The 20,752-nt window shown below is 39.5% G+C and overlaps 1 protein-coding gene across 1 annotated transcript; it reads left to right on the forward strand.

The window, feature by feature from the left end:
- The first annotated feature begins 11,373 nt into the window (after positions 1-11,373).
- dcp1a (decapping mRNA 1A) lies at positions 11,374-19,384 on the forward strand. Its single transcript, XM_010765879.1, has 7 exons — positions 11,374-11,557; positions 11,883-11,923; positions 12,699-12,837; positions 14,861-14,971; positions 15,570-16,169; positions 16,306-16,515; positions 17,201-19,384. Exons 1-7 carry the CDS (start codon positions 11,426-11,428, stop codon positions 17,279-17,281), a joined length of 1,314 nt encoding a protein of 437 aa, XP_010764181.1. The 5' UTR covers positions 11,374-11,425; the 3' UTR covers positions 17,282-19,384.
- The last annotated feature ends 1,368 nt before the right edge of the window (positions 19,385-20,752 follow it).

Raw genomic sequence — 20,752 nt, forward strand, 5'->3', positions numbered from 1 at the left:
AGTGGAAATAGGATTATTTTAAGGACTACATTCTATAAGTTAGATAGAACAGGTTATGTTTAAGGGAGTGGCTACCTTGTGATTGACAGGTCTTCTGGTTGCGGTGTTTCTTGTGTTTGTCTTGGAACTTTAGCACTTTGTCAGCGTGTTTTAAGTCCATTAAAGTAAATTGTAACGTATTTAGTCACCTAAAATGTCTTGTTCAGCGTTTGGTTGTACTTTGGTCCACCCTGTTGTCTCACTGCTGGTTCAAAACGATTATTCATGAATAAATAGTATGTCCACTTGTGATGTACAGTCTATTTTCTCATTCATATTATTACACATATGTTAGGGGGTAAGTTAGTGCTCTCTGGAAGTTTTTCCTTGTACGATGTGAGGGTGTCGTTTTCTCATACTGATATTCTGCACAAACTGTGCTGTTGTATTTCTCATACTGATATTCTGCACAAACTGTGCTGTTGTATTTGTTGTAAAGTGTCCTTATTGTAAAGTATTTTTATTGTACAGCACTTTGGCTCGACCAAAAATCGTTTTAATGAGCTATATAAATAAAACTTGATTTGATTTGATTTGATGCCAAACCTGAAAATAATGAAAATGCATCCCATGGACAATCATTTGGGTGTAATTGGCTGCCGAGGATCAGATAATTGATAGAGACAATACTGTCAGAACTTAAACCTAAGAACTATGAAAATTGTTCCACATTGCAAAAGCTGATATTGTGCTGAAATAATCATGGATATTTAATATTTGCTGGGACCTTTTTGAGAATTGCTGTTATATTTGAAGTGAATGGGTGTTTTCTGATGTGTGCTTTGAGTTGATGTCATACACTAGCAGGTTAGCTGGCTTTCTAGAGTAACATTCATTCAGAATCAAAAACAAATACGTCATTGTCTTTTCAACAATGAAAAAAAGTAGAATGAAAAGACAATGTCCTATTTGTTTTTTCATTCTACTTCTTTTCATTGTTGTTCATTATTCAGAGACTATATATTGATTTAAAATAGCCTCAAACCACCCATGCGCTTCTATAGCCTTATTTTCCCACTGCTGCCTTCTACAGTTTGATGCCACGTTTCTACAGCAGGGGCTTAGATGGAGCAAAGTAAGGAGTCAACACCTTTTTACACTTTAAAAAATGTTATGTTATTCACTGTGATTCAAAGATCTATGTTATCAATGTATTTTATTTTGTAAACAAGATTTTCTCTGGGAAAAAAACTGGAAATAATCTGACTCAATATGATGATTGTGCATTTTATTTTAAATGATGGGATTTAGCATACTTTCATTTGAGCTGAACCTTTATTATAGAGAGGTTAGCACAATATGTATGTAGTCCTTTTGTTTATTACCACCCAATAAGACTGAAAATGACACTGATCAAACCAGTCCTTTCACTGCACTGCATATTGTGATTTACAAATACACAAATGTAATCATTTTCATGTCTTTAATAACCCTATTAAAGATTACAGATTCATATTTAGAAACCAGACTCGGTTCAAACTCACATAAGTTTATTTTGTTGTTGTTTTTTCTGAAAGGTGTATGTTGGTTGAAATTTGATATAAAATCGTATGAAATTATGCCTATAAAATTAAGTAGATATTTATATACTTTTACGATATGATTTGTTATGTAAATTGAGCAGACATTTAAATTAATGTTCTAATATTTTTGTTTTTCAAAGTCGCCATTATTTTAGGAGATGGCAACATTAATGTTAAGGAAAAGTTATTTTTAAGCTATAAAAACATTATATTTATATTAAATTATACAGGATGTCTTTCTCAACACATAGTTAAAATACAGCATCACTGTTTACACACAAGGTGTACCACTTAATATGTGCCTCTAATAGTCTGCAGCTTGTTCACATGATTTATATAATAATCCTTCGTTATTCTAAAAAATATATTTTATTTAAAAAATCATAAAATATAAAATTATTCAATTGTAAAAAGAACAACTCTACCCTCAATCGTGTAGACTTAATGTCATGAAAACATTGTCCGAGTGAGTTTTCACCACCCTGACGGAGCATGTCCTCTTTAAGGTACACACACTCACTCTCACTTACACACTCCTCCTCTCACTCCTACGCTCATAAAGCAGATTCATATAGGACTCTTATGGGATTATCAGCTGATGAGCAGTGTAGCTAGTCTGTTAGCGGTCAAAGGGCTGTCATGAGTCTGCTAAATCACTAACCGGCTTAATAGGATATGAATCATTCCACACTCTGCACAGGAAGAGGAGGTGGGGGGGAGAGAAGGAGGTGTGATGTGTTAAACAGAGGACAGAAGACGGGGAGGAAAACAAGAATGGAGAGCGTAAGAAGAGTCTGAGGCCGATAAGTAGATGGATTTAGTCATCTGAGAGTAATGGAGGGAGGAAGTGAGGGCATGGCACGAGTGGAGGCTACACACAACACAAAAGGTCACCAACAGGAAACTGCAGGCTTTCAGGATCAATATATATTTGCGTGTTATATTCGGCACGACTACTGATGTCTATGCTAGCATTGTACCAAATTGCTCTTCTCCTGTTGGTTTGAACACATTGTTGTTATGTTGAAGAGTCAAAGCTGTCTCTACAAAAAATAATATCCCAAAAGTAATATCAAGTTATATTTATATTTCTTTCCTTTGGTTTGTGTGGTTGTCCGAAAACCTAAGTGAGATTAGAAACATTCATTTTTTGTATGTGAAATAATTATGTCAGATATTTACAAAATAAAAAGGGCAAATACTAGTTGGAAAATAAAACAATATCGTGAAACTCCACGTTAAATTCCCATGAGACGAATGCTATTTTTACATATCTGGTTGTTTGTTATTTATTTATTTTGCAGCATAATGAGGAGCTCCGTTGTTGTGTCTCCATATTTGCATTTTCCACTGTTTCCATGCTTTAAGATTTATCTTGTATCTGAATTGTGCATTCAAATACAAATCACATGCAATAGAGATAGACACAGACAGACAGACAGACAGATAGATAGATCCGCCCATCCTTCTCTCCTCCCCTCATTAACTGACGATTAATCCCCTGCCCAGCTTAAGCCCATAACCTCCACACACACACAACTGGTACACACACACTTACTCCCTACTCCCGCTCACAGTCCCTCACACTGGAAAACAATCTCTTACATAAAATAAATCACGTACTCAAAACAGCCCAAACTAACATATTTTGTATAATACATATATGGATGGGGAGATATTTCTTATTTGAACCAAAGGGACAGAACTGGCACTTTGGAAAGTGAAGGTTGAAAGAGGTTAAAATATTCTATATCCACCCACACAAATTTCGATTTCGGTTCAGGTTCATCTAGAAAATGAAGTGTAAATTCATAGCAATGTGTTGTTTTTTGGCAGCTCAGTAATGTAGAGTAAATGTAAAAACAATTTTAATTTGTAGCCTCATTTCTTATTGGCTAAGCAGCAAACATCATGATCCACAACTGGTGTATCAATCTGAGGAAAAACTAAAGTCTGTATGGATAAAACATCAAAACAACTTTACACAAGAAAACAAATAATGAAACCACATTTTTATGCTGGGTTAATGTGAGGAGCTTCCTGCTGTAGCTGCTCTTTCCCATCCTTAGCTACAAGCCGATCGAACTACACCTACACTCTCTAAAAAAAGAAAAGCAAAAGCATTAGTTGTTGAAATACTACTGTGGTGAGAAAGAAATCAGTGTTCCCCAAAACTTGAATGAATAAGAACATAAATAACATTTAAAACCGCTATGGAATATACTGTATGCTGTTGATGTTAGGTTAAAAGATAATAAATCACACACAACTATTTTTGTTTGTGTTGCATTCAGCCACATCTGGCACATATTGGCTGTAGTGTTTGGAACTAAATGAAAGTGGACAGAGGAGAAATAGATCATGCTGCAGGAGAGGTTGAGGAAGTTGCAACTACTTTTTGAAATGTTTTGACCACATAGTTTTCCAGTCAAGTTTGAGCAGAATTCAAGCACAATGTAATTACTTTGTAGAATTAAAATATAGTTTTTAAGTCCCCTGCCTGAAATAACACAAAGAGTGTGTTTGGGTATTGGACAAAATGTTATATGAATAAGGATTAGATAGAACAACACTCGACTATATTTTCTACAAGCACCCTCATTACCTTGTAAACTAATTCTTTATAAAACAACAGTTTATCAACAACCGCGATGAAATGAAATGTTCTTCCCTATATACAGTACGTATAACCTTTGCGAGAAAAAAAATTACAGCACAGATGAGGTGTTTACAGTGACCAAACAAATGATTAGACAAACAAAGAAGAACACATTAATTAATGACACATTACAGATGCTCTCATCTATAAAAATGGAAAGAGCAGTGTGTCTTGTGATTATGTGAAGCTGAACAAACATCCATACGTACTCACACATACTGTACATTGTGTCTTGAGTGATGACTCTGAGAGCGTGAATAATCCCCATCTGTTGAGGGAACATGCAAGGTTTCTTGTCTCTCACTATAACACACACACACACGCAAAATCCCCCATGAAGCCAAAACGGCCCCTTGCCTCTCAAGGAAAAAAGTAAATGTATGCATTGCATTCCAAATTTTCCTTAGGACAAATAAAACCTGCAGTGGAATAATCTTCGGTGAAGTGAATAAAACCACACATTTAATAGAGCATGAGCTTTGCCTATAGATATTTTAATCTTAATTTTTGGCACTTATATGTCATTTATTCAGACTTTATTTGTTCTGTATACCTTTTTTTCTGAATGCAAACACAAAAACCTACTTCTGGGGTTAAAAGGACATTACAATCAAAACAATGGTGGTTATAGTTAAAAGAAACCCTTGTTGATGGTAGGCTGGAAACGGGAGCAAGTCCCACATGAACTAGTTAATAAAAAACTCAATGGCGTGTAATGCTGTGTTCATGTCATATTGTTCACACATATTCTCAAGCAAAACCTCTGACCCTCTTGACGTAAACAACTTGATGGGTGTAAACAAACTAGTGGCAAAAAAGCAGCAGTGACACCGTAACTAGGAATTATGTTGAATTGAAGTCAAATCTAATTGTATGTTTAATGTAATCTTGACAGCTGACTAAGAAAGAAGCTAAACACTGTTTGTTCTATCTTATTTTACTTGAACCCCAAGTAACAAAACAAAAAGTTGGTTACCTTAAAGCTAAATCATCTTGAACATTTTATATAAAAAATAATGCATTAATGCAGAAGAAATGTCTGAATTAAATGGGTTCACCAGATTTAATGTATTAATTAAAATGACACGTTTACGGTTCAAACGCACTGCCTCACTGTCTTTTCACTGAGAGCTGCTGTGACACACAGAGGGATGACCTGCTGTGTGCTTGTGTGTGTGTTTGTGTGTGCGTGTGTGTGTGTGTGTGTGTGTGTGTGTGTGTGTGTGTGTGTGTTTGTGTGTGTGTTTGTGTGCTTGCACCAGTAATTGTGTGTTTCAACAAAACAATGAAACCCGACACAACCATCCGAATATTGCCGGGAAAGTCCTCTGACGCAACGGACACGTCAAGCCAATCACACTCGAGCAGAGGTGTTGTGTCTAGCCTTTGTGTGTCATCCGGCTGATGACAAGCGGTGGCACGAGCAGCTCAGCACAGTGCATGAGTGTGAAAACTCATCTATCTGCAAGGGCTTGATACCACTATGAGTGAGGAAGTATGAGAATTCAAATTCAATACTTTCAAGTGTTGTGGCATCATCAATGACGTGCAACAGAAAGCCTGTTCTGAATGTTCTCACTGCTTCTAACTGCATAATGGTTCACACCAGTAAACAAATAATACTATGTTGAAACCTTTTTGATGCCTGGACTGGAGTTGTGTTCAATTTTCTGAATTGTGGCAAGATATTACAGAAAATAGTAATGGATTGAAACCTTCATTGTACACTTACTACACTTACATCACCCAATCACCTCTGTTCTGAGTGCTTCCACCATGACGCTTTCTATCTCGACCACACACTAGCTAGGCCAACACTGTACATTGAGCTATTCCAAGCATGAAGCTATTAAGCATCTGTGCTACAACATACGCATTAAACTGTGCCAACACCCGTCACTAAAACTCCAGGTTTTAATCACATATACATGAAAATAAAGTTATACCAAAAAGCTGTGGCACCGAAAATCACGATTCCTAAGAGCTCAACCTCCACCAAATCTTTTAAAATAGGCTTTCTGGGTTTAGCTTAATGAGTGGAGCAAGAAACACATTTCACATCCACAATAAACATGTCTGAGTGAGTGAATTGATTGCGGATGTTACAGGTTATGAAAAGGTTACAAACAGTATAGCAATCAGCTCAACACACACTTATACGGGAACAGAAAACACACATTTTCTGGCCATCGTGTCACTTCTGATCCATAACCGCACCCTTGAAATCCCACAGATCTGCATTGTCAGACTTTACTGGCAGTCGTGTGTAATGGTGGAGGAACAATATACTTAGGAAAACCACAGTTCATCCATTACATCGCACAAGCCTTTTTCATTGCCACTCACCAGTTCTTGGTTGGTAGAGTTGGAGTCGTCTCCAGGGAAGGGGATGTAGATGGCTAAGGCCACACAGTTGGCAAAAATAGACAGCAGTATAAATATATCAAATGGTCTGAGAAAAGAAACGGTTAAGGAACATATTTATCTCAAATAAAGATAGGAATTAAACATATTATGGTATAAGGTTTGACCTACTATCATACCCTAATGATAGATGTCTGTGTTTGTGTGTGTTTTGATTACCTCAGCAACCCTTAAACGAATCTACTTCACGATTCAAGTGTTGCTAATTGTTTCCATTGTAGTTATAAAGTTCTGGATGATTATTCTTCTGGCATATTAAGTGAATTAAAAGATGCATTCATTGATTCACCTCCCAAACACCTATTCACGAGGGTATGAAGCAATCTATCCGTACAAACAAGTATAACCAATGCAGACACCCAAGCATCTACCATCCATCTATTTGAACCAGAGCCCCTGTGTTGGGGTTAAAGGATACTTCCACTCAACCAGGCTTATGCAGGCCCTGCGGATTGGGTTGTTGAGGGTGAGGCAGAACAGAGCTCGGGGCGGCCTGCTGTTGGTGGATCCTCCCTGCTTTTTGCTTTTGGCGTACTGTTGCCTCTTCCTCTGCGCCAGTGAACCCGCAGGAGCTGGTACAGTGGTGCAAACTGAGGGCCGTGGCCTCATGTCAGGCTTTTCATCATCGCCCTGCGCTTGGCGAGCAGCGCTAATAGCGGCATGCCAAGCGATGACCGAGCTGACCCCGGTAGCAGGGCCACCGGGGTCCTGACTGCCGAGGAGGCCAGAACAGGAGCCGACGGGCCTCCCCGTGCTGGGCGGGGCCTGCAGGGGCTCAGGTGGATGGTGCAGATGGGTGTAGTTCTCTGACCAGGGATCAGCGGAGGGAGTGGTCCTTTTGTTGCTGGCATACTGTGCCCCTGGAGCGAGAGGGTGTGATATAGATACAAATTGGTTTAATATGTTAAAACTGTTGGTGTGAGTATAAACAAAAACACATCATGTTACCATGCTGATGATTTGTCAGTGGATTTCAGGAATCTAGCTAGCTTTTTATAGCATTAGCAAGTTTTTTGCAGAACAATTAAACAATCGTACTGTAAATACAGTCTTGAAGTTGCCCTCAGTCCATTTCCCGAAATAATCATTTACATACAGTAGCTGTCTGATTATGCTTTGATTGTGATGCAACCACCAAGGGCACCACATTCTACAGATAGCATCTTTAACATTTAAAACTCCAAATTATATATTTTAGGTACCACATATTAAATGATGTATAATGCTGAAAATATATTTGAATATGTTTCAATAGTGACGTTACACATTTATATTTATAAAGGCCTTTTTCTATCAAGTGGCACAAAATGCTGGACCACCTGCGGAGACACTGGCTCTGCATCTCCTAAAATCTATTTTTGGAATAACTATAAACATTTTTACGAAAGAATATCTGCAATAAGCTCAATTGTGCTGATGATATCCATGGTAAACCATCAATCAGCCTGTAGTCTGCACTGATACCATTCATTGGTAGAACATATGATGCAGATGCTCTATATCTATACATCACACAACTAATTGTCTCATGACTCATAAGCATATTGTGCTTCTTACAACAAAGGGGAAAGACAAGCAAAGAAACAAACATTGTTGAATCTGTTTTTTTTCTTTACAAAGTGCTCACTTGCTGCATTTAATTAATGATGTGTATATCAATTCCAAATACAAGTTTTACATTTGTGTAAGGAAATAATTGCCAGAATTCACTTGATGCAAAGTGGAAAATATGAAGTGCTTTATTTAGGTGACTGAATACTCATTGTGTCCTTTATACTGATTGGTTATTTGCTTTGCAAAACTTATCATGCTGAAAATGAGATTTAGAAATAAGTTGACAGACGATATTTTTGTTGGAGAGAGCAGGACAGCCTGAATGAGAGAGACAGGGAGAGTCATTAAAATCAATTCAGACCACGAGTGAAACAAACATTGCCCTTGACACAGTCCCTTTGGTTCACTGTTCCACAGCAGCATGATCCCAGCTAAACAAAATGTTGTGTCATCCAACCAAAACAGCTCCTACGCTACAGGAACAAGTCCAACACACTGACCATTCATCAGAACTGTAAAGGCACCAGGGATCTGAAGACCGACTGAGAGAGAGAAATATGAAGCAACTGAAAGACTATTGATTATATAAAGCTATTACATCTTTAATAATTGACCTGCTACCTGAATGCAAGTGATTCATTCATTCATTCACAATTCCCATCTAACATGAATGAGGAGGATTTCCCTAACCCTAACTCCCCCACTCCGCATCATACCATCACCACAGGTGCAAACACAGCATCCGAAGCCATTCATTTAATGATAATCACAGCCTCTCTGACATTTCTGGGATGTAACAAAAATAATATCGGCAGCTCGGCTTCACATCTGCCACACTTTACTGATAACAACTGTTGAATCTGCTGTTGTTCTCGACTTTCCCCTGTGTTGGCTTGATTTAAAACAAAAAAACACAGTGTGTGGAACACGTAAACCGTGATGATTAAAACCTGGATTTAGGCTTGAAAAGTGGATTTAGTGTCACTCAGTTGATAGTGAAGTGCACAAATCCAGAGCACCCGCCACATGCTGTCACATGGTTCCAAAGTGACCACTTGGCCAAAATATTAGACCAAACACAGTCAACCATTTTTTCTGAGAACTAGCAGCGACTCGTTTTCCCATGGATTTGATGACTGATGTCATACAATCACGCAGACTAGAACAAGCGCGTACAATGTCAATAATCAATATGTGCACTAAAATAAGTTGGGTAAAAATCCTGGACGCAGACACGACTCGGTTCATTATAATCTGAAAATAAACAGACATCCAGAGAATAAAGCAGTGCGCCCACTCTCTCGTTGCGCTCCAACTCTCCTCCTGCGCTCCACGCACGGTTTTTTTTTTACCTTCAGACTGTTCATCTGCTTCTTGCATCCTCGAATCCACATTGAAAAAATGCGTTTTAAATCCAACTCATCGTTGGAAGAATAACATCCAAAGATGTCGACGCGCGAGCCTGAAACGAACCGTTATTCTGAATTATAAAATGTTTTCCGAGCGCAAATCCTGAGAGGAGCGCCAAACATTTTCGCCACATCCGGGTGCCCGCCTGCAGATTCACGGCGGATCGGAGGGGACGCGCTGACAGCAGCACATCCACTGTGTCTGTCAATAACTCACTGAGTCTGGGGGATGGACAAGTTAGACGTTAGAGCAATCCACTGCAGCACATCCAACTGGGTTTACACCTGTTGCAGCCCATGACAAGGCGCGCATAATACATCTTAACTCAATGTTGACGTCTGGCAGGATTACCACATTATTTCAGAGGCAATGTTTGAAATAATTAAAATAATAACAAATAGGCTATATTGGATTTTATGTCAATGCCAATGGAGACGAATTCCATCTTTAGGCTATAAAAACGGGCGAGATGACAACAAACAACCAGAACAAGAACATCATTATTTAACTTATTAAGTCTATGTGCACGTTTCTATAACTTTTTGCAGCATTTAAGGTCACTAGGCCAAGTCTAAAAACATGTTGTATACCCAAAATTGATACGAATCATGTATAAAAACAACGTCTAAAAGCAGGATTTAAGAACATGTGATTAATATTTATAATCTGTATTTCTGTTAAGAGTCCAATGCTGTGCAGTCACACCGCAACCCACTAATGATAATGCAAAATAAAGCATTCAGATCAGTGTTATTGAAGCCTAATATAAATTACTCTGACTTTCCCCAGTCAGGGTAATTTCTGGCTAGCTAGATAAACACCATGCTCGTATCCTGTCCATTATACCCGGTCCTTTCACTTACCACTCCGGGGTCTTCCCCTTATAATGAACGGCATGTCACCTGGCTCTTCTCATGGGCTTCATGGCGTCGTTTTCTGCCCTCACTCCGCGGCAATTGGATAGTAAATGAATTGTAGGAGCTGTGCTAGAAGGTTACCACTGAGTGGATTACCTGTGCCTGCGTGGGGATAACAGTTTCACGGTAGCAAGTAATCCTCCCATTATAATCCCTGCTCCAATGTCCCCACAACAGGGGCAGGTGAGGCAGGCGGCTGCAGCTGGACCAGATGACAGAGCCGAGAATTGGATGTTTTTTTATTTTAAGTTTGTGTAATAGTTTAGAAGTTTTCCTTCCAATAATTACAATGAGCAAATCCGTGAGTTAGTTTTTACAATTTAATTTCTAGTGCACACTCTTCACATATTCAGCATTGCAGCGCAGCCATGTGGTGTTTATACAACATGAATACACTGTTAATACTGTTTCTACAGGTGCATGGCCTTTGATTCTTAAAAATATAGGGCCTAGCCTATATTAATTTGCTTCACTTTATCATTGTAATTGTCAAATGTGTGTCACAACTTTAGGCTTATTTTATGTGCAGCAGATGTGTCTTGCGAAGAAACGAATTTACGGCGCTAGTTGCTATTTGTTTAATCTAATTTGATTTAGACTCATCAAATTAAATTAAACACAAACGCGCGCACACAAACGCGCGGACGACGAACACACAATCACGCACACAGACAGACGCAAACATAAGCAATCAGCGAATTATTTAGCAAAAACATTGTTCATTATTGCTGGAATCTAAAATAATAGAATCAATGTAGGCCTACTTTTAATATAAATATGTTTTTCTTTAGTAATAAGGCTCTCAGAAACTTTTTGAGAGCAGTGATTTCCGGGGGCAGCGGAAGTTGTGAGTGTGTCTTCAGAAACCCGTCCGTGTGGGAGCAACAATCACATCAAAGATGGAGACCGTAAACGCTGGACAAATGATGAGTTTAGCAGCTCTACAGAGACAGGACCCGTACATAAACAAACTGCTGGATGTTACCGGACAGGTGGCTCTCTACAACTTCAACTCCAAAGCCAACGAATGGGTACGTTTGGTAGAAGACCTTCACAAGTGTGCTAAGTATTATTTAGCATGCTAATGCTAGCTCCTTGAGAAAAAAACATTGGGAAACACTAAGAAATACGCTAGTATTTGTCCAGATTCGACTTATTGACATGTGTTCACAAAATATCTGGATAGTGTTTTAGTATTCTGTGTCTGTTAACATTGAGTTTTCGTTACTAAGTTGGTGTTACATAAGCTAACATAAGTTGGCAAGTGAAGCCACAGTCAGTTTCTGTTATTATTCAGCAAGTTTTTGATTAGCGATTGTTGTTTTCCACACCTAACTTCCCTTTTTATAATTTCAGGAGAAGACCGAAATCGAAGGCACCCTGTTTGTTTATGCAAGGTGAGAATATGAAGTGTTTGGTAATGTTAATAATTTAAGGCTCTATTTGAAGGTTGTTTACTTGTTCAGAGTTACGTTGCACTGCCAGTTGACGTATTGTACGCACGTGTGTAGGCCGCAGCCTGTAAACAAACATTTAAAGATGTTCATTATATACAACATCTCGTTTCCTTTTCATTTTTTCTTCTCATTACAACCTGCTGCTCAATTTTTGTCTCCGCCCCTTATATTTTAAATGTCCATAGTTTTGAAATGTTTAATCTTTGTATTTCACTTAATCATAAATGTATACTATGTCATGACGTTCGTTCCTACTTATTAAATTAGTTCAATTAAAATAAACATCCTTAAGGCATCATCCTTGGCTCTAGTAACTTATGGTAACGTTGTTTTAAAATATGTTAATATAAAATAACACATTACTTTTATTATAGATTAAACTAAATGATTGATAAATAAATACCAAAATACCTGTATGTCACTGTTCTTTATCCCTATTCATGCTTTTGTTTCAATAGTTAGAAGAAAATGTACATCATTTGTAATAGTTGTGTAATCATTTCTATGTGTTTACTGTTCTTTTCAATATTTTTTTTTTAGTACTTCAAAATAGTTTGCTAGTGTTTGTTCAAGTCTTTAAGTGAAAAACAGATTGTGAAGCTTTTACTAAGTAGAGTGAACACACTGTTAATATGGAGGTGGTTGTTGTGTGCTGTGTGTTGTACTGCCTGAGAAGATCATCTCAAAGTGTTTGCTATCCCTGTGCGTCTCTAAGGTCTGCCACGCCTCACCATGGCTTCACCATCATGAACCGACTGAGCACAGAGAACCTGGTGGAGCCGATCAACAAAGACTTGGAGTTCCAGCTGCAGGATCCCTTTCTGCTCTATAGGAATGGCAACTGTGAGTATTTTGTAGAAGGGAAATTATCATACTGTAAACAGTTTGCTGTATACAGTACAGATATATTTCGGTGTCAGGGCCGACTGAAATGAGATGTAATGCCAGATTATTATTATTATTCAAATCCAATTTGCAGAGATGTAGGTCAACCTCAGCCCCATTCTAATGCCTGATGCATTTTCAAATCTGCAACATGTGAAATGTTTAAATTGAAGAAGGCCCAAGGGCAGAAAAGCCATTGGAGATTAAGATCGATGAAAAGCCAGTGTGCTACTTTGACGACTTCTTCCCGTGAGCAGCACTCTTTTTGTTTAGAGGGCAAAACTACAACCCCTGGTGTGCGTTTTTATTTTCCTAAAAATATTGTGAAAATCTTGTGGATTCCTTTGGGAAAATTGCTTCTGAGGTGCAGAATCTGTTTTTGCTCCACTACTATGAACAACTGCCGTATGACAGAAGATTCTGTCAATGAAATGTCCACTCTTTGCACACTTGACCGGCAGACAGCTGTGTAGCTGGGGTTCAGTATCATACATGCACAAGTATGGAACAACATAATGTTACCTCTGAAGATGCTGAAGAAACAACTCCTCAAAGTTTTCTGGAACATCTCCTTTCCCTTTTGCTTGAAATCATAATGGCGTCTTGGAGTCACGTTTATCAAGAAACCTTCTTCTAAAGAGATTTTTCCACTCATGGCCTCACTCAGGCCGACCAGGTGGCAACACTTTTAGTGCCGTTTGGTTAAAGTCAATATCATTCTGCACTAAGGCAAAAACCAAAAAGATTTATCATCAAACTGACTACTTCTTGAACTACATTCAATTATAAGTTGTCTTTTTTTGCTGCAAACAGATTCTTCTGAGAATTGTTGAGGGATGAGGCGAAAATAAAAGGGATGAAATTCCTCAGATCTTGAGAAAGTAGCTGACAGCGCTGCCACCGAGGTAATCTATTAGCAGTCTGACCAGGAGCTTCATCAACGCCACAAATAAGGAGTTAGACTCTTTCCCCATTTGTTTGCTTATGAGAAAAAATAACATGGCCAGGGTCAACGTCAAAGTGGACTGCTCCCCTTTTGGACTCGGTTTGCCCATCAGCCTGCCTGGAATGGAAGACATGATGCGATGTCCTGTTAGTAATCAGACCAGAGCAGCTTCTCCGGGAGGTTCACTCGAGTCCAAGTGCTGTCAGCATTTTAATTCCTTAGAAGTGGTTGAGTTGCTGGTCGATACAGCTGGTTGCTTGACTATATTCCTTGGCCGCTTCTGAGTATATTCCCACTGATGGGGTCCTCTTCTGGTTTTGACTTCTTGTGTAGTTATTTGTTTCTTTCAGTCCATTAGTGCTAATTAGTAATGCAACATACTCACTGAGGATCCTTTTTTCAGTAGGTCAGCATGTGGTATCTGTCTGTGACAGGCTCCTGTAAAGGTCTGTTTGTTGTTGTATAGATCCCTCGAGAAAAAATACTTCAAGATGGTTCTACTCCTCCCTATGAATGGGTAGTGTGAAGAAGTAGCGATAGAGGTTGAGCGTGATAAAGACAGAAGTTTGACACGAGTCCAGCAAAGAGAGGAGGGATTCTTCAGAGAGATGTTGATAATTATGGGTTACTTGTGTCATTTTCCTCTCTGAGTCCTGGTGAACTTGCTGTCTGAGGTGTAACAAGTACACACGAACTTGGAGAGACCACACCTGTTTACAACTCTCCATCCAGGTTGCCCTCGGCAGCAGGAGATGCCACAGGGAGGCAAACACTCAGGTTGCTAAGTTACCATCTCTCAAGAGACCTTGATATGCCAGTAGATCATCTCACACACACACACACACACACACACACACACACACACACACACACACACACACACACACACACACACACACACACACAAACATGTTATCAGGTTCTTTATTTCAAATAAAATCCCGGGATGACGTCTGAATGTGTGACTGTGTCCATTTAATTCTATTTATTATCTTGTTCTTCTTGAAGAAAACAAAATATTCTAACTAAATGTGTGTGTGATGCAGGCTCAGGTGGGTGAAACCGATGCGTCTGCAGAGCTCAACCTGAAAACAGCTTTCACCGCCACAGAGCAGAGCACACCGAAGGCTGAGAAGGTACAGACAATACACCAACATGTAAGCAAAGCTCTGGTGTGTATTAATGTGTGTCTTCCTGTGAGCCCCGACATACGGAGAATCTGGAGGATAACAAAAAGAGAGGGTGCATGTTGTCCTCTCGGGTGCCGGACTTTAAAAAAACAATTGAGTTTGGAAAATATCCCTTTTTTTCAGAGCAGAAAGAAAGCTTTTTTTTCATATATATACATATATATATACATAGGGATTCAACAAAGACGCTTAGCACTTCCTCTTGTTACATTCAAACTGCACTAAACTGGAACATTTCAATATCACGGATATATAATTTAAGACATATCTGGCTCTTATTTGGATATATCTCCTAGCTCGGAAATCTCCTAAGCTGAAGAAATCTAAATTTCTCTGCTGTTATTAGAAAACATATAACTTACCCCTAAGCCATTTGAGTGCCTCTTTTTTCCCTCCCCATATGATTTATATTTAAATTAATCAATAAATTGCTTTATGTCAAAGTACTCATTTTGATGTTTTAAAAAGAGAAGGAAGTGGCAGGTTCCCCCCTGCTGAGTTTCAGCATTTCTCTGTATGTTTATTTCTCCCCACCGCTCTCAGATGTGTTCTCTTTCCCCCCCAGAGCTCTCATACGATGGTGAAGCAGATCACAGTTGAGGAGCTCTTTGGCTCGTCCCTCCCTAAGGGCCCCTCTCTACCCATAATGCCCACACAGAACTCCAGCACTGCTTCCAGTGACCCCTCCACTGCCTACCTCCAGAACCAGCCTTACCCCACTCCAGCCCTCCAGACCCCGCTCTTTCCTCCCCATCACTCATCCCAGGACCCTGCGTCAGGTCAGCGGCACCAGGTCCCCGGCCTGCTCCCAGCTCCGTACGCACTGCAGCCCGGCTCTGTTTTCCAGTCGGCGGTCCCCAGGTCGGACCCCCAACCGCGGTGCTCAGTGTCCCCCCTCATGGTGGTTCCAGCCGGCCCAGAGCCTCACGCTGCACCATCAGCACCTCCTACGGCGTATTTGGGACAAGACATGCTCGCCACCCTCAAAGTGGCAATGCCCTCTGTGAATCATGACCTCCACAAACCCATCCTGGCACCCAACTTCCTGCCAAACAGGCTGTTCACCCCCCACAGCTTCCAGGAGCCCGCGGTGAGACCGTCCCTCCAGCACAGCAAGGAGATGGATGTCTTCTCTCCGCCTCCAAACCTGATCAAACCCATGTCGGTGAGTTCAACGAGATTCTTAACAGCTGTTTTTGTGAATCCGTTTGCTAACCTCAGTGTCTTGTCTGTTATTATATACTCCAACAATTGATAATCAAGCATACTGTTCTTATGTCCTTTTATGTTTCCATTCTCAGGCTGTCCCCATGAGTCCTGGTTTTGCTGTTCCGGGGCCAGCCTTTTCTTTGCTTCTCTCCCCCAGCGCCTTCCAGCAGTCCTTCAGTCAGACGTCAGCAGCCCCCCCTGCCCCCTCCGAGCCCTCCTACCCGTCCTCAGGAGCTTTAGAGCCTCCACAGGCAGCCTGCAGCAAAACACAGCTACAGGACACTCTGATACACCTCATCAAGGTACATAATACATAAAGGGGAATACGACACGTAAAAAAGTGGTACTGTCGTCATATTGAAGTGGAAAAAACTCTTAAGCTGTTTACTATTACCATACCATTATTATTTCAAATGAAAGACTATAGTTGCAAAACATTCTGTGCCCCAGAGCATGAGATCTCTGATAGTTTGGGAACTTTCAGGACAGACAGTTACTGATTGGTCAAACACAAACAAACCATGCGGCAGCTACATAAATATTCCTAAAGAGTACAATAAAAATGAAAGTGCACATTTCTTGGTATTTATTAAGCCTGATTACGAAGTAAGTTTTTTTTTAAATAGTTTAAAATGTTTTACAAATAAAAATAAATGCAAATTATTTCAGGAACGTTTTGGTCTGAAATTGGCGATTTGAGTTTTAGAGCGATCTGTAAATCTGATGTGATATTGTTGAGTTGCAGTAGAATTTTAAATTGTATTTTAAGAAATGTAATAGCAACTTTTTGCTGAAAAAAGGGTTCCAAAGAAATCAATTGACGACATCACGAGATATAATCCTGAGTTACAGGGATTCTGATTCTGAAAAGGGATTGTGCTGTTAATGTTTTATTTTAAAAGCCTTTTAAACAGTTTAGACATACAAACAGTTTATCACCGTCAATCTTAAATTGAATTCCTCCCTCGTCTCCTTTTTCCCTTGTAGAGCGACCCAGACTTCCTCAGTGCGATTCATGATGCGTACCTGCAGAGCGTGTCCAAGGACTTCAGCAACATGAAGCTATAGTCTCCTAAGCCATCACCACTGTCCCTCTCACCGACCTTGAGGAATCCTCAATGAAACGGGAGCTAAAGGAAGTGAAGCTAACAGGTTGTCCACACACTGCACATCGCACAGCGGCCATTAAGCCCTCTGCTCCTGACTCTGAACTCTGATGCTTTCCCCAGTTGGCTTGGATCAGTTTACTGCCTGTTTATTCAAACTGAACTCATGTGGAAAATAACGTTGAGATATAACGTCCCAGTGTGGCCTTGACTTTTCATTTCAACTTTGTAAATGTGATCCAACAGTCGACCGCTCACTGGTGAAGTGAAGCTGCGGACGGGGCCACAGTGGAGCGAACCATTTTTTTATTTGACCTTTGGAAGGATGATTTGGCAGCTTGAACATTATGGGAATCACAGACAAACTGTCCCACTGTGGCGTTAAAAAGGACTGTCCCTTATTGAACTTTCTCCTTCAGAGTAATGCTGCCATCTCTTTTACTGTGGCAATGTGTCTTTGTCAGTGTTTCATAAAAAGGAGGAGATTGAAGAGGAATACTTTTTTCAAACATGGTTTTTGTCTGGAGAAGCACATTCTGCTCAATCTCATATTCAGTTCCTCTTAAAGACAAAGAGACGAATGCACAAACCAGCTTCTTTGCTGCCTTTCCTTTCTCCACATGTCCCCATCCCTTGCTCTTTCTCCACATGTCCCCATCCCTTGCTCTTTCTCCACATGTCCCCATCCCTTGCTCTTTCTCCATGTGTCTCCTCCACCCTCTGAGCTCAGTGCGTCATGTCTCGGAGGGGAGCGTGCAATAAACGACAGTCACGATGCCTTTAGGGAAACCAGCATTTGGGGACACTTTAGCAAGGTACGGTAGAGCTCAATGTATCTGAACCTCTGGGTTCTGGTTGCGCAACAAAAATATGAGGAAACATTTGCAATTGGTTTATGAATATTGTTTGCATTCAGACCTTAATATTTAATTTCCTAAAAAAATAGAAGGCTGATATGCTTCTGATAGCTTCAGTATGATTCAACCAGTTTCTACTAACAATCCAAGAATTATATAATCATTCCTGTTTCAAAATTTATTTTTCGAGAGCGCAGTTACTTCACAAAGACTTGAAGACAAAAAATATTAGTGGTAACATGTCTTTTTTTTTTTGCAGTATAATGCTACTGCAGCACAGAAACGTAGGCCCAGTGGGAACAGGAAGTTGAGTGGTCTTTGAACAAAGAAAACTGAAACTATACATCAGAAAAATCAGCTCAAAGATTAAGAGGAAAATGTTTTGTGTGACTTGTGGGCATTTTTGAACGGATCAATAACAGGTTTCCTTTTCCATGTTGTTTAACATTCAGCATGAACAAGACCATTAAACAGTTGGTAAAAGCACGAATATTTAAGTTATCAGCCTTTTTAATTGTTTGATGTCAGTAGTCATGTTACTGTTCAGAGGTCTATATTAAAGTAGCAATCAATATAAAAATTCACTCCAGAAACTTTAGTAGTAGAAATGTTTCTTTGTTTGTGTGCTGCAAAACATTTTTTGCTAAGGCTCTTTTTCACGTGAGAAACATTTGAAAGATACCTATAAGGGAGTCAGATTAAATTCTGCTGAATACCCGTTTTGATGACTCCACAACATTGCATTTGGACTGCTATTTGAATGTGTTTTTGATTAATCAAAGTATGTTTGTGCCTGTCTTGTTTTCCTCTGTCCTGAATATTTAGGTTGACCGCTACATGATTTCAGTACCAGATGTTAACCACTTGTTTTTTTTGTGCAAATCAAGACTCAAAGTACGAGGGCGCAAAATCAAATAATGTGAATACTTATTTGCCCTGTTATCATTTTCATTTCAGAAGAAATCTTGCCAAAACGTCTGGCATATGTTGGGTAAATAAACGCGCACAGGACGAATGATTGAAATGTAGATTTATTTTTATCCCGGTCAGATATTTAAGATTTTAAGGTTATTTTACGCTTTGCTATATTTTATCTTATTGGCCAGATATATGACTTTGGGAAAGTCTTTGCAAATGATATACATTTTTCCAAGAGTGTTGCAACTGTATATCATTTTGACTATTTTGTGATAATAAAGAACTGAAAATATAGATGCCTTTTTTTTTTGTTTGCCACAGTTGCAAAAAGAAGAAGCTTACAAACTAAAAATGTATTGTGATCCTTAATTTTTGTATTGAGTTTTAAACAAATTAATGAATGTTGTGACAAAACATTTGCGTTTTCCAAAGGTTATTTCTATTTTACTCGTTTGTTCCAGTGAGTTTTGTAATATACAGCAAAACTCACTGGCCCTTTCGGACAGAGGGTTTCTTCTACTTCGTGTTTTTCAGTACAGGACAATGATGCAGTTTGTTGCTCTGACCACCAGATGTCACTAGGTGCACACTGTTCTACAGTTTTCACACTGAACATTACATTGTTATCAGTTGGTATCAGGCCCATGCAGTGTTTATTTCACCAGATAGGCTACCATAAACTGCTATCTATTCTGGTTCTAAGCGAAAAAACGAATGTCTATCTTTGTCATAGGGGCCATATCGACGGACTTGAAAGCAGACGCTAGCTACTAGCTAATCAGCTCACTGGCAAATGTCATTAAGGTAAGAGTAATGTTATTAAGGTCAGATTTGCGATCCTTCCTGTTGCACGTCATCCTTCCTTCCTCTATCACGTAAATGTTGTAGCGTCACAGGGCAGGTACACTTAATTGTTTAAAGGGATTGTATCACACTTAGTTGTATCCAGAGCCGGCCCGACCCATTAAACAACATGGGCCCCGCAGCCACTAATGGGCCCCCTAGCAACAACAACAAAAATCCCCGTACACCGTCGCTGTGATAAGTATGTTTAATTCATTTTGTTAATATGCCTAGATTGCCTACTCTCAAAGTCATGTATTATATAATTGAGTCAATCATATAACATCCACCATGCTTTACCTGAACCTCGTCATGACACTAGAGAGGACGGTAGAATTGTAATTTCCCGTGTTCAGTGAATGCAACAGAGACAAGACACTAGACCTACCAGAGAGTTGAATGGAAATAAACATCTGTCTTATTGGCTGACAGGTACAGTACCTATCCTGTGAGCTGTGACAATGTTTAAACTGTCAGTCGGACTCAGAGTTTTTGAAGATGGACATAAGAACATATTTTCCTAAAAAAGACGACAATTCTCAAGTGGTGGCTCACACAACAATCCCAGAGCCACCACTTGAGCCAGGTAAATGGTATGTAAATGTCAGTAAACTTCCAAGATATGCGAACATGTAAGCAAAGCATAAATTACAGCTACGTTGAAGTTACTTTGAATCGCGGGGGTAAGCTAAACCGTTAGCAAGTAGCTATAGCTAGCCAGATATATTGAATAAACACTTTGTCATACAATCTAAATGTAATGTTTTTTAGCGTTACCTGGTGATTTCAAAGAAAGCTCTCTGGAAAATGTTGAC

The sequence above is a fragment of the Notothenia coriiceps genome, unplaced genomic scaffold, assembly GCF_000735185.1.
Source record: "Notothenia coriiceps isolate Sejong01 unplaced genomic scaffold, NC01 NC01_scaffold00002820, whole genome shotgun sequence".
Classification (NCBI taxonomy): Eukaryota; Metazoa; Chordata; class Actinopteri; order Perciformes; family Nototheniidae; genus Notothenia; species Notothenia coriiceps.